General features: G+C 41.9%; 1 protein-coding gene across 1 annotated transcript in view; it reads right to left on the bottom strand.

The window, feature by feature from the left end:
- Positions 1-11,320: 11,320 nt before the first annotated feature.
- The window catches only part of LOC115166304 (TBC1 domain family member 25), a 32,259-nt gene continuing 20,755 nt past the window's right edge, over positions 11,321-22,824 (bottom strand). The window contains exons 3-7 of the mRNA XM_029720186.1: positions 19,216-19,370; positions 17,357-17,481; positions 17,005-17,196; positions 16,235-16,510; positions 11,321-13,126 (exon numbers count right to left, since the gene is read on the bottom strand). Of these exons, the coding sequence (XP_029576046.1) occupies positions 11,456-13,126; positions 16,235-16,510; positions 17,005-17,196; positions 17,357-17,481; positions 19,216-19,370 (2,419 nt within the window). The 3' untranslated portion in view covers positions 11,321-11,455. The remainder of the gene's footprint in view (positions 13,127-16,234; positions 16,511-17,004; positions 17,197-17,356; positions 17,482-19,215; positions 19,371-22,824) is intronic.

The following is a 22,824-nucleotide window of genomic DNA, read 5'->3' as shown; positions in this document are numbered from 1 at the left end:
CACATTCTTATTTTCAATGACGACCTAGGAACAGTGGGTTAACTGCCTTGTTCAGGAGCAGAACGACAGATTTTTACCTTGTCAGCTCAGGGATTCGATCTTCCGGTTACTAGTCCAACGCTCTAACCACCTACCTAACATTGTACTCCACGAGGAGCCTGCGTGGCAGGCTGACTACCTGTTACGCGAGTGCAGCAAGAAGCCAAGGTAAGTTGCTAGCTAGCATTAAACTTATCTTATAAAAAAACAATCAATCTTAACATAATCACTAGTTAACTACACATGGTTGATGATATTACTAGTTTATCTAGCATGTCCTGCGTTGCATATAATCGATGTGGTGCCTGTTAATTTCTCATCGAATCACAGCCTACTTCTCCAAACGGGTGATGATTTAACAAGCGCATTCGCAAAAAAAGCACTGTCGTTGCACCAATGTGTACCTAACCATAAACATTAATGCCTTTCTTTAAAATCAATACACAAGTATTTATTTTTAAACCAGCATATTTAGTTAATATTGCCTGCTAACATGACTTTCTTTTAACTAGGGAAATTGTGTCACTTCTCTTGCGTTCCGTGCAAGCAGTCAGGGTATACGCAGCAGTTTGGGCTGCCTGGCTCGTTGCGAACTGTGTGAAGACCATTTATTCCTAACAACGACCGTAATTAATTTGCCAGAATGTTACATAATTATGACATAACATTGAAGGTTGTACAATGTAACAGCAATATTTAGACTTAAGGATTCCACCCGTTAGATAAAATACAGAACGGTCCCGTATTTCACTGAAAGAATAAACGTTTTGTTTTTGAAATTATAGTTTCTGGATTCGACCATATTAATGACCAAAGGCTCGTATTTCTGTGTGTTATTATGTTATAATTAAGTCTATGATTTGATATTTGATAGAGCAGTCTGACTGAGCGATGGTAGGCAGCAGCAGGCTCGTAAGCATTCATTCAAACAGCACTTTCGTGCGTTTGCCAGCAGCTCTTCGTTGTGCTTCAAGCATTGAGCTGTTTATGACTTCAAGCCTATCAACTCCCAAGATTAGGCTGGTGTAACCGATGTGAAATGGCTAGCTAGTTAGCGGGGTGCGTGCTAATAGCGTTTCAATCGGTGACGGCACTCGCTCTGAGACCTTGAAGTAGTTGTTAGCCTTGGTCTACAAGGGCCGCGGCATTTGTGGAGTAATGGATAACAATGCTTCGAGGGTGGCTGTTTTCGATGTGTTCCTGGTTAGAGCCCAGGTAGGGGCGAGGAGAGGGACGGAAGCTATACTGTTACACTGGCAATACTAAAGTGCCTATAAGAACATCCAATAGTCAAAGGTATATGAAATACAAATGGTATAGACATAAATAGTCCTATAATTCCTATAATAACTACAACCTAAAACTTCTTACCTGGGAATATTGAAGACTCATGTTAAAAGGAACCACCAGCTTTCATATGTTCTGAGCAAGGAACTTAAACGTTAGCTTTTTTACATGGCACATATTGCACTTTTACTTTCTTCTCCAACACTTTGTTTTTGCATTATTTAAACCAAATTGAACATGTTTCATTATTTATTTGAGGCTAAATTGATTTTATTGATGTATTATATTAAGTTAAAATAAAAGTGTTCATTCAGTATTGTTGTAATTGTCATTATTATAAATAAATAAAAACAATTGGCAGATTAATCGGTATCGACTTTTTTTGGTCCTCCAATAATCAGTATCGGCGTTGAAAATTCATAATCGGTCGACCTCTAGTCTGGACCTCAAAACCCCCTCTAACCGGCTGAAGAAATAGCGTTCACTTATGGCCTTGTCCTGCACCACTCTCTATTGAGAGACCTGAGTCTGAGCCAGCAACCTGTGTACAGCATCCAGTCAAAGTTATCAACTGCCTTTTTCTCTCTGGAGTGCAACAGAAGTCCACGTGGAGTGAGCGTGGAGAGAGATCTGTTCCAAAACTTCTCTCATATTGCTGGTATACTGGTTGGCAAATGGACAAGATGAGTTGTGGTGGGGTTTTGAACTGTGAAGCTATCTGAAGAAAAATGAAGAAATGCCAGAAGATTGAGTGCCGGAGAAGGGGGGGTGGAGCCAGCCATGGTTGAAGCAGTTTTAGGTTTGGTATATAAAGACCCGGTATTCTCTGTTTGATTCAGACTCTCAGTCCAGCAGTCAAGACTCATTATTTCAATAATTAATCGATATTAAATAAAGATGATTGTTTGAAGAAATGAAGAACTGAATTTCCACGACAACATGCACAATTATTATTTACAATAATAAACCTGGTTTGATCCCTGAATGCTGATTGGCTGAAAGCCGTCGAATGACAAACATTACTTTTTACTGTTGTAATTATGTTGGTAACCAGTTTATAATAGCAATAAGGCACCCCCGGGGTTTGCAGTATATGGCCAACGGCTTTATCCAGGGACTCCGCATCGCATCATACTTAAGAACAGCCCTTAGCCAGGGTATATTGGCCATACCCCTTTATGCAAATGACCTGGCGAGTTTAATAAGGGCAAATTATCTTTTCTCTTGCCACAAATTACTTTATTACGTCATGTCATAGCTTACAATAATACCATTTTTGTATTAATTATAATAACCTCTCTGGTATAATTTATCTAACGGACAAAGAGCATACCTAGGAGTAGGACCCTTTACCCAGTGGAGTAAGCACAGTGCTTAGCATGTCTTTTGAGGAGGCTTTAAAGAGGGTGGAACCAGGCGTTTTGGCTGATTGATTTCTGGGGTAGCGTTAAGTGTGGACACTTTAAGTTGACAATTCCTGGTGTTTGTGTCGCTCGCCATTTTGTGCAACGCAAATCTGATGGGGAGCGTGGTGAAAGAGAGGTGACACAGTCTGTTCTTTTAAGCTTTGATTCAGAGTCTTTGCCTGACAAAGTAATGTTAGGATCAGTGGTGACCCGTCAATTAGGGCAGGTGGGTCCTGTTTTGCATGTTATTTTGTCACTAATACGTGTCACATATCAGTTGGCAAATAATGTAAAAAAATATATAATTTAGTTAATAAAGCAAATATGGTCTCTCTTTTGCTTTCTTGAGTATGGCAGCTCCAAAATGCAGGTGTTTCAGCCTAGCTCAGTGCTTTCTGTGGTGGTGGGGTAGCCAGTGGAAAATATGGCGGGCAGGGGTTGGTAATGTTCTCTAGTTGCGTCGTGATTGGCTCAGTTTTCAGTCACTCATGGGGACAGTACATCACAAATCTATGGGGAGAGCTCAAAAATTCAATCCCCTTGGGTGCTGCCATATACTTACATTAGAAGTGCCCATCCAAGAAGGCTCAAGCTCATTGGCCACAGATAAAATGATGTCAAATCATGTTATACAGTTGAAGTCGGAAGTTTACATACACCTTAGCCAAATACATTTAAACTCAGTTTCACACAATTCCTGACATTTAATCCTAGTAAAAAATCCCTGCCTTAGGTCAGTTAGGATCACCACTTTATTTTAAGGATGTGATATGTCAGAATAATAGTAGAGAGAATGATTTATTTCAGCTTTTAATTCTTTCATCACATTCCCAGTGGGTCAGAAGTTTACATACACTCAATTAGTATTTGGTAGCATTGCCTTTAAATTGTTTAACTTGGGTCAAACGTTTTGGGTAGCCTTCCACAACCTTCCCACAATAAGTTGGGGGAATTTTGGCCCATTCCTCCTGACAGAGCTGGTGTAACTGAGTCAGGTTTGTAGACCTCCTTGCTCGCACACGCTTTTTAAGTTCTGCCCACAAATGTTCTATTAGATTGTGGTCAGGGCTTTGTGATGGCTTCTCCAATACCTTGACTTTGTTGTCCTTAAGCCATTTTGCCACAACTTTGGAAGTATGCTTGAGGTCATTGTCCATTTGGAAGACCCATTTGCGACCAAGCTTTAACTTCCTGACTGATGTCTTGAGACGTTACTTCAATACATCCACATGATGCCATCTATTTTGTGAAGTGCACCAGTCCCTCCTGCAGCAAAGCACCCGCACAACATGATGCTGCCACCCCCGTGCTTCACGGTTGGGATGGTGTTCTTCGGCTTGCAAGCCTCTCCCTTTTTCCTCCAAACATAACGATGGTCATTGTGGCCTAACAGTTCTATTTTTGTTTCATCAGACCAGAGGACATTTCTCCAAAAAGTACGATCTTTGTCCCCATGTGCAGTTGCAAACCGTAGTCTGGTTTTTTTATGGCGGTTTTGGAGCAGTGGCTTCTTTCTTGCTGAGTGGCATTTCAGGTTATGTTGATATAGGACTCGTTTTACTGTGGATATAGATACTTTTGTACCTGTTTCCTCCAGCATCTTCACAAGGTCCTTTGCTGTTGTTCTGGGATTGATTTGCACTTTTCGCAGCAAAGTACGTTCATCTCTAGGAGACAGAACGCTTCTCCATCCTGAGCGATATGACGGCTGCATGGTCCCATGGTGTTTATACTTGTGTACTATTGTTTGTACAGATGAACGTGGTACCTTCAGGCGTTTGGAAATTGCTCCCAAGGATGAACCAGACTTGTGGAGGTCTACAATTGTTTTTCTGAGGTCTTTGCTGATTTCTATTGATTTTCCCATGATGTCAAGCAAATAGGCACTGGCTTTGAAGGTAGGCCTTGAAATACATCCACAGGTACAGCTCCAATTAACTCAGATGATGTCAATTAGCCTATCAGAAGCTTCTAAAGCCATGACATAATTTTCTGGAATTTTCCAAGCTTAAAAGGATAAACATTCAACATTGGCAATGCTGTCAATCCAGCATGACTTCTGTCGCGTTCAAAACAACTGGAAACTCGGAACTGGGAAATCTCAGACTTTAGTGAGTTCAAGAGAACTGGGAACTCTAAAAAGAAATTGCTCCGATTGGGAAAATACGTTTTGAATGGTCATCCAACTCGGAATTTCAAGTCGGGAACTCGGGCCTCTTTCTAGAGCTCCGACCTGAAGATCACTAATGTCATGATTCAACCTTGTTTTTTTCAGAGTTCCCAGTTGTCTTGAAAGCACCAATCCAGAGAATGCCAGACTTTGATGACAAAGTTTGATGACAACATTTGCCCACGTAGGACCACCATGCCACCTTCCTGTTCAAGTGAGCACAGCCCAACAAGGTGAGTCCAAAAATGTCTTGTATACTGCTGCATAAATTATGTAATATGCCAGGGAGATATGTATACTGTAGTTAATCGATATGACGACATCCAGTGAAAGTGCATGTTTTGCGCATTTTGCTCTTCATTGTAATCAGAGGGCTGATATAAATACTATGCATGCCAGTCTCTCTTGGCTAAGAGTTGAGACTGACTGCATCACTTTTTATAAGAAACAATGTGTTGAAAATCCCAAATTGTTTGCATTGTCAACTTACACACAGCTCTGACACACACACTTATCCCACCAGACATGCCACATGGGGTCTTTTCACAGTCCCCAAATCGAGAACAAATTCAAGAAAGCATAGAGTGTTATATAGAGCCCTTATTGCATGGAACTTCCTTCCATCTCATATTGCTCAAATAAACAGGTAAAGCAACACCTCACGGCACAACGCCTCTCCCCTATTTGACCGAGATAGTTTGTGTATGCATTAATATGTAGGCTATGTGTGCCTTTTTTAAAAAATGTATGTAGTTCTGTCCTTGAGCTGTTCTTGTCTATTGACGTTCTGTATTGTCATTCTGTAATGTTTCATGTTTTGTGTGGACCCCATGAAGAGTAGCTGCTGCTTTTTCAACAGCTAATGGGAATCCTAATAAAATACCAAAATACCTAACAGTGTTTGTCACCGTTATAGTGCAATTAATGTATTGTTTAGTGTTGTGTAGTGGCTTTGCTGGCATGCATCCCACTTATTTATTTTTTGCCCCACCAAGATTTACATGCTAAATTTGAAACTGATTAAGACCTATGTATTTACTTTGAAATATGTTAACTTCTTTATACAGTAGTATCTGGTAAATTCTTCATACACAAATATTTGAAATCTGTGCCTAAATGCAATATCTACTTCAACATTTCAAAAAATATCTAGAATGAGTAAATTACATATTCTTACATAGTTTTTTTAAAATCAAATGTAATGCTGTGACGACCCTCCCACTCTGTCTGCCGTATTCTCTCTCTTTGTTCTTGTTTCTTTATTAGGATGCCGGTGGGCGGAGTTGGAAGGGTCGTCAGATAAATGGGAAACACCTGGGCTCGGGTGGGTCCCAGGATAAAGGCACCTCTTCCACAGTCATGGAAAAACTCTCTCCACACAGACACCTTGTTGATTTTGGTTGTGTAGTTTTGTGGCTTTTTGGTTATTTGCTTTGGCACCTTTCAACACCCTGCATTATTACATTCAGGTATGCAAAACACTCACTTACACTGCTGATTACTGATTACACATGCCATTGTTAATTACTTAGTTACTTTATTTAATAAATATATATTTTTGTTACTCCTTGTCTCCACGTTATCTCCCTTTTGTTGCGAACTCTGAGCCGGTTCGTAACAATGCTTTTACATTTGTATCTGCAAATGGAATGTAAAACTTGTGTGTAGTGAGGTTTATTTTGTTTATTTCATGTTAATAGATTGAAAAATGTATATTTTTGGTTTTTCATTGTATTATCCACTGAAAAATGCTTCTAGTCATGCCCCTGTACATGGATGGAAACTCAATGACAAATACACACATCTGCCGGTAAAATGTACATATCATTTTGAGCGAATATTAGATAATTCACTTGAAAATCGATATACAAGTGGATGAAAATCTAGCTATCGTCTTCATATAGTGGAAGGAAATCTAGGCCTATGGTTCTGGAAAGAATTCATCTGACCCTTTCTCTCTGTTAGTTACTGTGTAATCTAGTGCAAGCTTCTTGAAAGTATAATATTTTTGGGGGTCAATTTTGCATTAGTCAGTCATGTTTACTGTTTTATACATATATCAAGTAAGAAATAAACAAGTAAAATATTGCGTTTGTTTATTGTACAAATACGCATATTGCTAGCATTTCAGTCCAGCAAGTTTTTTTCAAGGGGTAAATGTTTAAACAGGCTTTATAACACTATCATACAAAAACAAATAATCATCACTTGAAATCATAAGGACACCAAATCCAGGACAACAACTTTTGATCCTTGTTAAAAAGGCCTGGTCCAGTTCCAAAAAAAAAAAATCCTGATTTTCATATCTTTCTACAACCTCAGATGAAATTAACATTATCAAAGTGTTAGAAATATGGTCAATGCTGTTGGGGGGGGGGGGAATGTACCATGCAAATGCAGGAGTTCAGCATATTGCAACAAATATTGCACTCAAAGGAGAATCAAAAGGCAGGAAAATAGAACACTTGAGAGAAAATGCAATTACATTTTCATCATAAAAGATGCTTTCTCCCACATAGGACTAATGCAGATGGGCATCATGATTATGTTTTCTGGTCCATTAAAATATTCAGTTTGGGCATTATCCATGACACCATCTACACCTGCTATATTAATACGTTTTAAAATCCAAATGACAGACAATACGATCACTTAGTGTTCATGAAAATGTGTCCACGTCTTCTTCCAATATGTGATCATTCACATTAGGCATGGTGTATTACGAGATGATGATCCATTTCAAAATGTGTCCACGTCTTCTTCCAATATGTGATCATTCACATTAGGCATGGTGTATTACGAGATGATGATCCATTTCAAAATGTGTCCAGCAACAAGTCCACTCCGACATTGGATTTCACACTGAAATAGACATAAACTGGGTAGTTTGGGTCCTGGATGCTGGTTGGCTGAAACAGCATTTCAGCCCTGTGTACATCAGACAGTATACCACAGTATGATGCAAAAATACTTGTTTACTGTTCAATTTATGAAGGTAACCAGTTTATAATAGCAATAAGGCACCTCAGGGGTTTGTGGAATATGGCTAATATACCACATCCTGTGGCCTTATTGCTTAAATATACTTAGAGACACCAACTCAACCCATTTTCTGGCCTGTCTTCCACATGTCATTTCTACACCTTCAGCTAGATGTACTACTTCACCTGATGAAGGCATTTTGTGCTGGGTTGGCATTTAAACTGATATTAACCCCCCCTTCTCATTGCCCTTGTCTGATACATAGCACTTAAACCTGGTTAAATAAAAAGTACTCCTACAAAAATGTTTCAAAAAGGACCCTGTGGTTTTGGTAGGTCGCACAAAGGCATACATTTGCCTTGTGATAACCAACCTTAATGGTTATGCACAAGCTGTTCAATATGAAGATGATTTACTCTGCCAAAAAGACTCAATTAAGATTAGTAACAAGCTCACACAAAAACAAACTAAATCAATGCTACTTGTGCACGATAACATTTGGAGATAGAGGCACTTTCACCCCATTTCCATGGCTACTGCACATGATACCAGGGTAATATTCAACGGGCAAACATTGTGGAACATTGCAGATAGAAATGTAATGAAAAGAGCTGGCGTGACTCCCAAGACTTTGAAAGAGCTCTAAATATATATTTATTTAAAAAAAAATCTATTCCTGAAGTGTACTTTTTGTATATGAGGCTTTTCCATGAATCCAACATTATTCTACATGTCAGAGGCATTTTTGTTCCACATAATATATTTATATCTGGACGTTCCACAATGTTGTGCTCTGCTGAAAGCGGGCAATATCATTCACAGCGAAATGTTTCGCTTCAGAGTACAGCTCGACCAATCAATCAATTCTAGACTAACATAATCCTTATTATTCATGTTTACATATATTTATAACCATTCTCCTACAGCCATGATAAATCCTACTCTAATGAAATATTTTAGCACCATATAGTAGCTATGTACAATGTATCCATCCCCTATGATCACAGAGCCATACATGATCAGGACAAATGCATCATTTGTGCAATGTGACATATTAAACAGTTTGATCGACTGAATGATCCATTGATTCATTAAACCCCTGAATAGTAAAACATTCCCCTTAATATAAAGTTCAGTTCATAGCAGTTATATGCGATCTAAAAGCAAACAAAGTCAATTGAGAGAGCAAATGCAGAAACTGGCCATGAAACTACAGTACTGAAACCCATTAATTTCAGAAAAGGCCTCTCCCAATATAACTTTTCTTTGTCGTTCAGATTCCTATACAGCACACCATACTTCATAGTTTATTTGGAAAGAACTTAATCTCACCTTGATACTGAAAATGTGACCTTACAACACAAAGTGATATAGAGAACTGAAATGATTTTGATAGAAAAGGTAATGACACCCGAGGTGATCAACAGTATGCAATTATGACTGATGAATATAACATTTACAAAACTCAGTTATGTCCTCATAATCACTATGATGTACGGTCAAATACAGGCATATTTGACATATTCTCAAGAAGAAGGCATTTAAGGGAATCACATGACTCATTCATATTTTTCTATAGTTCCAATGGCAAGTGCCCACTGCTCCCTCCAACTGCAGCCAAGTCAGAGAATAGAGGGGCTTGAACCAGTAACCACACACACTGCCGTTAATGAAGTCAAGACTAGCAAAGTGGCAGTGTTGGTTCTTAGCAGTGTGATCACACAACTACAGATCTTTGGTCAAGAAGACACAATTCTGGCTTATCCATAAGGTTCTAAACAAAGTTACCTGTGGGCAACGTGATAAATGTGTCTAGCCCTGGGCCCTCATAAGAAGTAAAGAAATGTGTGTTTGAAACATTTAATTATCCCTGTAACTAAAAGAGAAGGCAAAAATAGAACATTGTGAAACAGTGAAAACTTGATGGAAGCGTGAGGACTTGTTTATTATAGGAAATGGAGAGAAGAGCAATACTGACAGCAGGGAAAACTATCAGCATTAACTTTCCAGTCAAGTCTGGTATGGGTGGAGAACTAAATGAGATGAGCAAAGATAATGGGACAAATGGCTAGAGTACGCCAGTACTATCTGGTCAATTCTTCATAAATTGATTTGACTATCTGGTCAATTCATTCATAATTCTACTTCTCAGAGAGAGTTCAGTGTGTCAAATCGGAGGGCCTGTTGTCCGGACCTCTGGCAGTCTATGTGGGTGCCACAGGGTTCAGTTCTCGGGCCGACTCTTTTCTCTGTATACATCAATGTCGCTCTTGCTGCTGGTGATTCTCTGATCCACCTCTACGCAGACGACACCATTCTGTATACTTCTGGCCTTTCTTGTGGACATTGTGTTAACTAACCTCCAGACGAGCTTCAATGCCATACAACTCTCCTTCCGTGGCCTTCAACTGCTCTTAAATGCAAGTAAAACTAAATGCATGCTCTTCAAACGATCGCTGCCCACACCTGCCTGCCCGTCTAGCATCACTACTCTGGACGGCTCTGACTTAGAATACGTGGACAACTACAAATACCTAGGTGTCTGGTTAGACTGTAAACTCTCCTTCCAGACTCACATTAAGCATCTCCAATCCAAAATTACATCTAGAATCGGCTTCCTATTTCGCAACAAAGCATCCTTCACTCATGCTGCCAAAAATACCCTCGTAAAACTGACTATCCTACCGATCCTTGACTTCGGCGATGTCATTTACAAAATAGCCTCCAACACTCTACTCAGCAAACTGGATGCAGTCTATCACAGTGCCATCCGTTTTGTCACCAAAGCCCCATATACTACCCACCATTGCGACCTGTATGCTCTCGTTGGCTGGCCCTCACTTCATATTCGTCGCCAAACCCACTGGCTCCAGGTCATCTATAAGGCTTTGCTAGGTTTACCTCCGCCTTATCTCAGCTCACTGGTCACCATAGTAATACCCACCCGTAGCACGCGCTCCAGCAGGTATATCTCACTGGTCACCCCCAAAGCCAACACCACCTTTGGCCGGCTTCCCTTCCAGTTCTCTGCTGCCAATGACTGGAACGAATTGCAAAAATCACTGAAGCTGGAGTCATATATCTCCCTCACTGACTTTAAGCATCAGCTGTCAGAGCAGCGTACAGATCATTGCACCTGTACACAGCCCATCTGTAAATAGCCCACCCAACTACCTCATCCCAATATTGTTTTTTTTTTTTTTCTCCTTTGATCCCCAGTATCTCTACTTGCACATTCATCTTCTGCACATCTATCACTCCAGTGTTTAATGGCTGAATTGTAATTATTTCACCACTATGGCCTATTTATTGCCTTACCTCCCTAATCTTACTTCATTTGCACACATTGTATATAGACTTTTCTACTGTGTTATTGACTGTACGTTTGTTTATTCCATGTGTAACTCTGTGTTGTTTGTCGCACTGCTTTGCTTGATCTTGGCCAGGTTGCAGGTGTAAATGAGAACTTGTTCTCAACTGGCCTACCTGGTTAAATAAAGGTGAAATAAAAAAAATACACAACATTTCAAATCTGTGTAATGCAACTGTGTTGGGGATATAGTGACAGAAGTCAAGAGGATGGAGAGAGGGAGATAGGTGAAGGGGAAGGTATGGTGTCAGCCAGGTTATAGGTGGAGTTTGGGGAGGATGGTTGTGGGGATGACAAAGGGGTAAAAAGAAGCCTGGTGGCAGAGGGGGGCGGGGAATACAGAGCAGCAGTGGTGGGCGAATCCGAGCTGACCTCATCCCCCTCCTCCGAGTCCCATACCTCACTCTGCAGGTAGTCCGCAAACAAGGCCTTGGCGCGCTGCAGCACCCTGCCCAGATTGTGTCTACGAACAAGGCGGTCAAAGTGCATAGCCAGCTCGTTGTAATCAAAGCCGTTCTTTATAATGTGGTCTCGATGCTCCAGCAGGATCGACAGGCACAGGAACAACATGAAAGGATTTCCTTTGCCAAACTCTTGAGGAGGTGGCAGGGAACAAGGTTTGATGGTGTTATTCTCTGGTTTGGTTGAATTTGGAGTGTGGGGCGCAGTGCTGAAAGCTCTGCTGCAAGGAGATTGAAGGTAACTAGAAAAGGACTTGTTCACCGGTCCGACGGGCAGCGAAGGTAGAGCTCTCCCAAAGGACAAAATTGGCGAGGAGAGCAACGCTCGAGACAACAGCGGAGAGGAAACTAAGGACCTCCCTGTGGGGGTAGCGGGTGAGTTGGCTCCAGTTCCATTCGGCACCGCCATCCTTCCGTTGGGTAAAATGGGAGAGGTGAACTTTGGTGACGGGGTGTCCGGGGAGGCACTTCTCCAACTTGAGGGGGAGGGAGTGGAGCCTGGAGACAGAGTGGAAACATTTTTCCAGTTTGGCAGACCAGGAGGAAACGAGGAGACCGGAGAGGCTATTTGTCCATTTGGGGAGCTCCTCTCCTCTGTATCTGGGCTGGAAGACTTGTCAATGTCCTTTATAAGAGGCGCTCTCTCCCCTGGGTGTGAGGCGGCTTCCATCTCAACAGGACTCACTGGTGGGTCTCTCTCCTCGAAATCAAAGCTGTCTTTGTTCCGTGCACTGTAGTACTTGAACTCGCCAAAGCTGGTCTGCTTCTCGAAGGAAGGAACAGGCACGTTGTTGTGAGCCTTCTCCTTTCCCACGTAAGGCATGTCAAAGTTCCCCTCACCCTCTCTTCTGGCTCCTCTGTCCTCCCTCTCTCCTTCCTCCATTTTGATCTTTCTCCCCCCATCTGCCTCCTGTCTTGAGGGCCTCAACATGTGTCGTCTCCGCTGCTTCTCTTTCAGCTCCCCTTCATTTCCAGCATCCCCTGTAATGGCGGGCCTCTTTTCAACACCACTCTCACATGTCACTATGGTTTGGTCTGTTTCTAGCGGCGGCCCAAGAAGCTCCACTTCTGTTTCGGGAGGGTCAGGGGGCAGGGAGCTCCAGGTGACCTCCAGCATCCTCAGGGCATCGTCAAAGGCAAACTCCCGTTTCAGTTCCAAGAGCAGCCAGCGGTAACAGAAGAACAGGTCATCAGCTCCGCGGGACACCAAATAACAGTAGAACTCGGGGTCTGAGTACTGCAGTAGCAGCTTCAGATGCTGGAACTTGACGGACATGAAATGGCCATCCGGACGGAAGTTGCCCTCTAGGCGTTTCATGATGCCACAGAAACAGATGAATGCATGTGCCTCATTGTCCATGACGGCAAGTATCGGAGAAGCAATATCACTCATGCCTTGGCAGTATGACACCTACGAAACAAAGAATTTCAGATAAATTAAACCCAGCAAAAATATACAGGGCTACAGACAAACATTTCTCCCTGGTGCAACTAACTTTTTCAGTTGATGGCACCAGCCCAGTTTTAATAAAGCACTGTGAATGATTACGAGGTGTAATTAGACTACTGAGATGATATTCAAGAAATAAGTTGTTTCATCTAAACATGTCCATGCAGGAATGCATGATTCAAGATATTTGGATTTGCAACCTAACCCAGTGTTTGTTATAAATTGTGTTGACAATTAGGCTATTTTTCTTATATTTTACTGTTAAAATAGGTGTCCAGAATTGTATTTTGTTCAATAGAGATAAATTTGCCAACATCTTTATGTGCATTAATATCATATGCTAATTTATTTGGGGCTATTTCACCACCTGAGTAAGTGGAAACTCAAAACACATTAGCTAGATCGCCAACGCTAAACAGAATACCCACATGACATTAGTGGAAGGTGGGTTGTTTGTCCAGATCTGCAAATCGGCTAACCAGTAATCATACCACACAAAATCATTAAAAGCTGCACCAATTTTCAATATAAATCCACAAGAACAAAGAGGAATAGCTGATAGGCAGTGGAGAGGCCAGGTGCGTCAATGTGCATGAAAGAACATGATAGACGCTGCTCAAAAAGCTCCCCTATTGAACTTGTTTAGGGACAACACATTTATCCTACCGAGACTAGCCTACAACAGCAGAATGCATTGAAAAATTGCATTATTGTTTAAAAATGAGTACAAAATTCTACTCTATGCTGTAAAATGCAGTGAATGTCATTTGAATAATGGTGCTAAAGACCTGTGATTTGAATGTTTCATTCCGAATTAACTGCATCTATCCAAGGCAACCATTTGGATCAGTTGTGGGTCTACTCTCGACGAGTTATAGGACTGAATAATTTAAATACGTTTGGAGGAGCGTGTCTTTGGTAACCCGGATGAGAGGCACTCTTTGGAAACGAGGATCGACACGAAGCAAAATGAAGTATGCAGGTAGGCATGTTTTAGAATGTGCAGTATATTTTCAATTCAAGGCACTCCCAGGAATGGACCATTTAAACACCTTTTATGGATAGGCTACTTGGCTGCAATGCCAGGATAAAAGAAAGACACCCGACGACATATTGCTGTTGAACCAGACTCCATTATAGTAGGGTAAGATTAGCCTACTGAGGGCTTGGTTTTTAATCAAGTGAAACGGAAAACAAGCAGCTGTTACATTAAAGTAAATGAAATGTTTCTAAAAAAAAATATATATATTTTTTTAAAAGAGTCACTGCACTGGCATCATCTAATTTCTCGTTTCATGATGGGCATATATGGAGGGGGATTTAAGCACGTCCAAAATAATAATAATAATGAGCTGGCTAAAATAATGCACAATACATAGATCAAAACAGGGATGTCCGCTCACTGTTTTGCTGCTGCCAAACTTGATCTTTTAATAACGCTTTGGTGATTAAGATTTCTTTCAAAGGAGTCTCACGAGCCAAAGCCTTAAAGGAAAGGCACAGTAGCAGGCCAGTCTAGCTGTATTTTTGCTTCTGATACTGAGACGTGCTCTCCGTTGCGGTTCATCATTCTCCCAAGGTGTCCTATAATAATGTGGCCACATATGGTTCCAGCAGGCCCAGTGATTCAGGAAAGCTTAATGCTCTGCTTCCTCCACGATCCCGAGAGGTTATTCTCGTGCACTTAGAACCTGACGCTTCAACATTGCCTAAATATGTCATTTAACTTTTAAAATGCATGGCCTTTTATATGCAGCATAAACACAACCAGTTAGTGTTTTTATCTGATTAGAATTCGAAAATCTCCTGTAGGATACTTGCGCACGGTCGTCTTAATAGAATTCCAGCATCCAAACAGCGCAATGGGCAACATCCATTTGATGAATGGGAAAAAAACATTAAAAAGTTATGACATTAGGAGATTGTCAAGCTAAGCCTTCGATACAAGGTCAGGAGGGATGTATTTACTCTTTGTCGAGCACAACAGTATTTCATTGTGGTGTTAAAAACGCAAACCATGATGTTGAAGCGCCCTATTCTTTGCTTATTGGTTGCGTGGTGCAGTGGCACAGAAACCGGTTGGTGGAAGATCTGTTGAATATTTTATATCATAAATATATCAAGTAAATGTGAAAAATCTGATGCCCCCCTAGCTGATTATTGTCTGCAGCCGGCTCTGACCGTACTATAATGAAACGGGCAGGGATCGTGAGCTCATATGTGGTGGTCGACGAACCCTCAACCTTCTGGCCCATAGCCCTGCATGGCATCGACTGTGCCACAAAAGCGTGCTGAATCCCCCCCACCGAACGATCCCTAATCTAATAGTAAATGCAATGTCCTAAAAAAAACATTGCAATTAGGCCTCCACTCACAATGGCCGATGCTCATTTAGCACGCTACATATCATAAAGCCATTTCAAATAGCTTGGTTGTAAAATAGTTGCTATATAGCTCAATATTAGGAGTCAAGAACTACAAATTGTACCTACAGAAAGCTGATAATCTCTTCTTTTCAACAGTGACAAGAGTAATTGAAATGTTATAGCCTACAATCAGAACAAATGTTTTTCTCCCAGAGTGTGGGGGAGAGGGAGTGCATGGCTCGCTAACCACAGCAGAAGGCCTCAGCGAAACAGGCACAGGGCAGAGACTTTCATTACAGGAATCATGACGATAATGCACATTACTGTTTGACCAAATCATGATTTTAGTAGCTTAAAAAAAAGAGGATGTTTAGAGTGAGGTGAGCATGTAGAATGTACAGATCGCATCAATGCGACCAATTACAAATATAACTCGCACAGCCAAATCAAAGGGTCGCAAGATGCGACTAAATGGTCGAAGTCTGGACCAACAACTGGGCTTACATATCACTCACTGCATGCAGACTGAGTTTACAAATCATAACTCACTCAATAGCAAATACACAGAATCGAAGATGCCAAACACCAGTGTTGAGCATATCATTTGTTCACTGAACTTAGCACCACACTCCTTAGCATGTCTACATGTCAAGGAATTTAAAAAGAAAGCAAAAAATAATTAAAAAAAAATCGATCCCCACACCTGTGGATGTGTAATGGCAAAGGTGGTGAGCAGGTCGGTGAGAGCAGTGAGGTGGGGGCTGTCCTCGGAGCCTGCGTAATAGGGATGGGCCCGGTCGGTCCTCAGGACGTCCTTCAGTACGTTGCCCCTGATGAACTCCAGGTCCTCTGGACTGGCCCTCGCTGACCACTCCCCCTTCAGTTGGTCATACTCCCTGGTCTTGCTCTTCATGTAGTCCATTCTCTCCTGACCGGTCAGCCCATCGGGGTACACGTTCAGGAGGTATCGCCAGACAACCTGGGCACAGAGGAAAGGGTTTTTGACATACAGGATCTCTAAAATCTCTGCGTTCATACAACACAGTAATATAAAAATATAGCTCTCCTACCGCCAAATGGCATTTCTGTGCCATTTATTCTTGTCCACATTGAATGACCTACATACATAGTATGTTTAGATTCCAAAGTACAACAAGGATACACCCAAATGCTCTATTCCCACATCTAATCCACATTTTGGGAAATTATTAACATCTAAAGACATAAGTAAACACTTCCCGTCAATGTTTGAGACCATAAGCCCTTCTCGATCGCAACTCAAATCTCCCATTGACATCATTGCAAGGACAGGGGAAAGTCTAAGTTACACACACTCAAGTTAGGATTCGGCCCTATGTAATTTGATATTTAAGCAATTTCAATTATATTTGTGAAACTGTCTGGTATTGAAGTTTAAAAGAGCTGCCCAGTAGCAGACTTGGTGTTGAAATCGCTCAGCGAATGTACAATTACCTTGCGTAGAGAGGGCTCCACCCCACCATGATAGATACGTAGCCTCAGTTCCTCTGGCCGGAACAGCTGGCCCTGGCCGTTGAGGTAACTGTGGAACTCGGCATCGCTCAGAGGGGGCTTGAAAGGCTTCACCTCCTCCCCATACGACCAGCTCAAGGCCTGCTGTACTCTAGACAGCGTTCGACCCATCATCTGAACACATAGACAGACAGCGAGAGATTGAATCCCAGGTGGGTCACTGTAAGCAACACTAACCTAGTGGACATATTTAGCAGAAGGACCTGACTCAAGGCAGCGCTGGCTGGTAAAAAATGTGTTTGACAGGGTGAAGAGTGAGAGCATCATCAGTAACCTGGGAGAGCAGGGACTGGGTGAAGGGAAGGGCGGCAGCAGCCAAGGACCTCCTATCCCCAGGAAGCTGGTCAGAACCAATCACATCTTTGGGGCTTATTATGTCCCAGTCTTCCATAACGGGACCTTAAGGGAATAAGAAAGTGGGAAAAAACAAGGTGATCAATCAATGGAACTGTATGAAGGAGAGGCCCACAATTAAATTACAAAAAAGTTAGCGGGGAACAGATGCTCTGTACAAACTACAATTGCAAAGATTTTACTGAGTTAGTTCATATATAAAATCAGTCAATTGAAATAAATTAGGCCCTAATCTATGGATTTCACATGACTGGGAATACAGATATGTATTTGTTGGTCACAAATAACCTAAAAAAAAAATTAAAAAGGGGGGGGGGGGCGTGGATCAGAAAATAAGTCAGTATCTGGTGTGACCACCATTTGCCTCATGCAGCGCGACATCTCCTTCACATAGAGTTATTCAGGCTGTTGATTGTGGCCTGTGAAATGTTGTCCGACTCCTCTTCAATGGCTGTGCGAAGTTGCTGGATATTGGCGTGAACTGGAATACGGTGCTGTACACGTTGATTCAGAGCATCCCAAACATGCTTAATGGGTGACATGTCTGGTGAGCATGCAGGACATGGAAGAAGTGGGACATGTTCAACTTCCAGGAATGATGTATAGTTCCTTGCGGCATGGGATCGTGCATTATCATGCCGAAACACGAGGTGATGGTAGTGGATGAAAGGCACCAAAATGGGCCTCAGAGGATCTCGTCACAGTATCTGTGCATTAAAATTGCCATTGATAAAAATCCAAGTGTTCGTTGTCCGTAGCTTATGCCAACACATACCATTACCCAACCATGGGGCACTCTATTCACAACATTCACATCAGCAAACCGCTCGCCAACACAACATCGTCCTCACCAGGGTCTTGACCGGACTGCAATATGGCGTTGTAACTGACTTGTGGGAAAATGCTCTCCTTCGATGGCCACTGGCTTGCTGGAGAAGTGTGCTCTTCACTGATGAATCCCAGTTTCAACTGTACCAGGCATGTGGCAGACAGACGGATGAGCTTCCCCGAGACAGTTTGACAGTTGAGCAGAAATTCTTTGGCTGTGCAAACCCTCAGTTTCATTAGCTGTCCAGGTGGCTGGTTTCAGACGATCCCACAGGTGAAGAGCCAGATGTGGAGGTCCTGGGCTGGCGTGGTTACACGTGGTCTACAGTTGTGAGGCTAGTTGGACGTACTGCTAAATTCTCTAAAACAACATTGGAGACGGCTTATTAACGTTCAATGTTATGGCAACAGCTCTGGTGGACATTCCTGCAGTCAGCATGCCAAATGCATGTTCCCTCAAAACTTGAGACATCTGTAGCATTGTGTTGTGTGACAAAACTGCACATTTTTGAGTGTCCTTTTGTCCCCAGCACAAGGTGCACCCAATGATCATGCTGTTTAATCAGTTTCTTGATATGCCACACCGGTCAGGTGGATGGATTATCATGGCAGAGGAGAAATGCTCACTAATAGGGATGTAAACAAATTTGTGCCCAAAACTGGAGAGCAATAAGCTTTTTGTGCATATGGAACATTTCTGGAATCTTTTATTTCAGCTCATGAAACCATGTTGTGTTTATATTTTTGTTCAGCATAATTTAACACATATCCCCCAAAAATATACAGAGCAATAAGGCTAATACTGAAATCACACACACACACACCAAATCAACGACTGAACTAGTTCTTAAAGTGGTGACCCAAAGGAACACAAACAGAGATAAAAAAATAAACAGAGATTGGCTTTCACTAAATGACCTAAAATGGTTATACAAGTGAACTTCGGCTTACTGTCTTCGGAGAGATTAATGTCCATCTTCAGCTGTAGATAAGGTTTAGCTGCACTGACAAAAGCAGCTTCTAAATCCCAGTCAGAAAGGAGAGAGATATACACTTCCACACCTCCACGGTCCTGGGACAGGTAACTTATCCCAAAGTTGCGTTTGCTAAGTAGGAAACAAGAAATAAAAATAGATTAAAAAAAAAAGCTGATATCTATTCTAGAAAGCATGCCAATCCAAGGCATTCCATATACAGCGAATTCGGGAAGTAATCAGACCCCTTGACTTTCCACATTTTGTTACATTAAAGCCTTATTCTAAAACAGAATAACCCATAATGACAAAGCAAAAACAGGTTGACATTTTTGCAAATGTATTAAAAATAAATTGAAATATCACATTTACATAAGTATTCAGACCCTTTACTCAGTACTTTGTCGAAGCACATTTGGCAGCGATTACAGCCTCGAGTCTTCTTGGGTATGACGCTACAAGCTTGGTACACCTGTATTTGGGGAGTTTCTCCCATTCTTCTCTGCAGATCCTCTCAAGCTCTATCAGGTTGGATGGGGAGCGTAAGGGCACAGCTATTTTCAGGTCTCTCCAGAGATGTTTGATCGGGTTCAAGTCTGGGCTCTGGCTGGGCCACTCATGGACATTCAGACTTGTCCCGTCCCGAAGCACACAGAAAAGACAACGCAGGAGTGGCTAAGGATTGCTGTCCTGTTGGAAAGTGAACCGTCACCCCAGTTTGAGGTCCTGAGCGCTCTGGAGCAGGTTTTCATCAAGGATCTCGCTGTACTTTGTTCCGTTCATCTTTCCCTCAATCCTGACTAGTCTCCCAGTCCCTGCCGCTGAAAAACATCCCCACAGCATGATGCTGCCACTACCATGACTCACCGTAGGGATGGTGCCAGGTTTCCTTCAGACGTGACTCTAGGCATTCAGGTCAAAGAGTTCAACCTTGGTTTCATCAGACCAGAGAATCTTGTACTGAGGTGTCTTCCGTCTGGCCACTACCATAAAGGCCTGATTGTTGGGGTGTTGCAGAGCTGGTTGTCCTTCTGGAAGGTTCTCCCATCTCCCCAGAGGAACTCTGGAGCTCTGTCAGAGTGACCATCGGGTTCTTGGTCACCTCACTTACCAAGGCCCTTCTCCCAGACTGCTCAGTTTGGCCGGGTGGCCAGCTCTAGGAAGAGTCATGATGGTTCCAAATTTCTTCCATTTATGAACGATGGAGGCCACTGGTGGACTCCAATCAAGTTGTAGAAACATCTCAAGGATGATCGATGGAATCAGAATGCACCAGAGCTCAATTCAGAGTCTCATAGCCAAGGGTCTGAATACTTATGTAAAATAAGGAATGTTTTTTTATTTTTAATACATTTGCAAAAATAAATACAAACCTGTTTTCTCTTTGTCATTATGGGGTATTGTGTGTAGAATGATGAGGAAAAATGTGTTTTTAATCCATTTTAGAATAAGGCAGTAACGTAACAAAATGGGGAAAAAGGGAACGGGTCTGAATACTTTCCGAATGCTATGCATGTCCCTCTTCATAATTTATTTTTGAACTTTACTGTAGGCAAAGCTTTCTCCCACAACAATACTTTCTAATATTTTCTGCAGAATGGCGAAGTTGCATGAAGATGGTGGAATTCAGATATGCGGTCATCGTTGTAGCATTATCCATGAAGTGTTTAAACTACGGCACGCAACATGGTTCAATGCACCAATAAAAATCAGCACAATCTACTATTGCGGCTGTTCAAAAAGCCAGCATCTTGGAGCTAAAATTGGGATCATGTATACTGTGCTAATGCTAGGGCATAATTACCATTTAACCAAAGGTTATGGATGAAGACCGTAAAATAACCATCAGAACCGTTTTACAACAACAAAAAACGCCCAGAATTTGCCCAGTTGAGTTCGTTTCTGCAATTACATGGTTTAACTTGAAACTCTGTTGCTCCTTGCTGAAACAAGCAAGGTGTTGAGGCAAACAATGAATAGAATGGGCTTGTAACCTCTAACCCTGGTAATTTGACTGGTAAACTCATGGGTACACTCGCAATGGCTGCCTGGTATTGTGATGCAATAATTTCTACGGTGTTGAGTTCTGAAAATATTAAATATACTTCTTCATGTCACTGAGGGAGAGAGGGGAATGTATAACGTTTACATTGTGTCCAGATATGTTATCGTTAGCCATCAGGGATCCTATGGGAGGAAAAGAGCGTCTGGTAAAGAGCGTCTTATGCAGCTGTATTGACCCAATGGGTGAATAAACTTGGTCTAAGCTAATCGTCCGTGAAATTTTATAAAGGTTCATTTTAGTGATGCACAATATGACATTTTTGGCCGATATCAATAGCCAATATTTTCCTTGCCACCGATATTTAACATTTTAGGGGCCTTAAGCATTCTAGCACAGTTAAATAGTTCACACACACACACAGAGCAGTCTAAGGCACTGCATCTCAGTGCAAGAGGCGTTACTACAGTCCCTGGTTCGAATCCAGGCTGTTTCACATCGGCCGTGATTGGGAGTCCCATCGGGCGGCGCACAATTGGCCCAGCATCGTCCGGGTTTTACCGGGGCCGTCATTGTAAATTAGAATTTGTTCTTACCTGACTTGCCAAGTTACGGTTACACACACACCAAGTTATTTTGTTGGCATTTACATTCAGTACTGTGCATACGTTTTAGGCAGGTGTGAAAAAATGCTGGAAAGTAAGAATGATTTTCAAAAAGACACGTTAATAGATTATATTTATCAATTTACTAAATGCAAAGTGAGTGAACAGAAGAAAAATCTACATCAAATCAATATTTGGTGTGACCACTCTGCCTTCAAAACAGCATCAAATTCTTCTAGGTACACTTGCACACAGTTTTTGAAGGAACTCTGCAGATAGCTTCGCCCAAACATCTTGGAGAACTAACCACAGTTCTTCTGTGGATTTAAGCAGCCTCAGGTGCTTCTCTCTCTTCATGACAGACTCGCTGTTGAGATCAGGGTTCTGTGGGGGCCATACGTTCACTTCCAGGACTCCTTCTTCTTCTGCTGAAGATAGTTCTTATTGACTTTCGCTGTATGTTTTGGGGTCGTTGTCAATTCAATTCTTGTAGGTACACTTGCACAAAGTCTGAGATTTTGTAGGCATGTAGTCAGGTGTATGATTGAACAATTATACCAAACAGGTGCTAATGATCATCAATATGGAGGTTGAAACACAATCATTAACTGAATCCGAAACAGCTGTGTAGGAGGAATAAAACTGGGTGAGGAACAGCCAAACTCAGCTAACAAGGTGAGGTTGCTGAAGACAGTTTACTGGTCAAATCATATACCATGGCAAGACTGAAGACAGCAACAAGACACAAGGTAGTTACACTGCATCAGTAAGGTCTCTCCCAGGCAGAAATGTCAAGGCCGACAGGGGTTTCCAGATGTGCTGTCCAAGCTCTTGAAGAAGCACAAAGAAACAGGCAACGTTGAGGACCGTAGACGCAGTGGTCGGCCAAGGAAACTTACTGCAGCAGATGAAAGACACATCATGCTTACTTCCCTTGGCAATCGGAAGATGTCCAGCAGTGCCATCAGCTCAGAATTGG

The sequence above is a fragment of the Salmo trutta genome, chromosome 28 (assembly GCF_901001165.1).
Source record: "Salmo trutta chromosome 28, fSalTru1.1, whole genome shotgun sequence".
Classification (NCBI taxonomy): Eukaryota; Metazoa; Chordata; class Actinopteri; order Salmoniformes; family Salmonidae; genus Salmo; species Salmo trutta.
The sequence above is the reverse complement of the archived record's forward strand: the minus strand, read 5'-3'. Positions and strand labels throughout refer to the sequence as shown.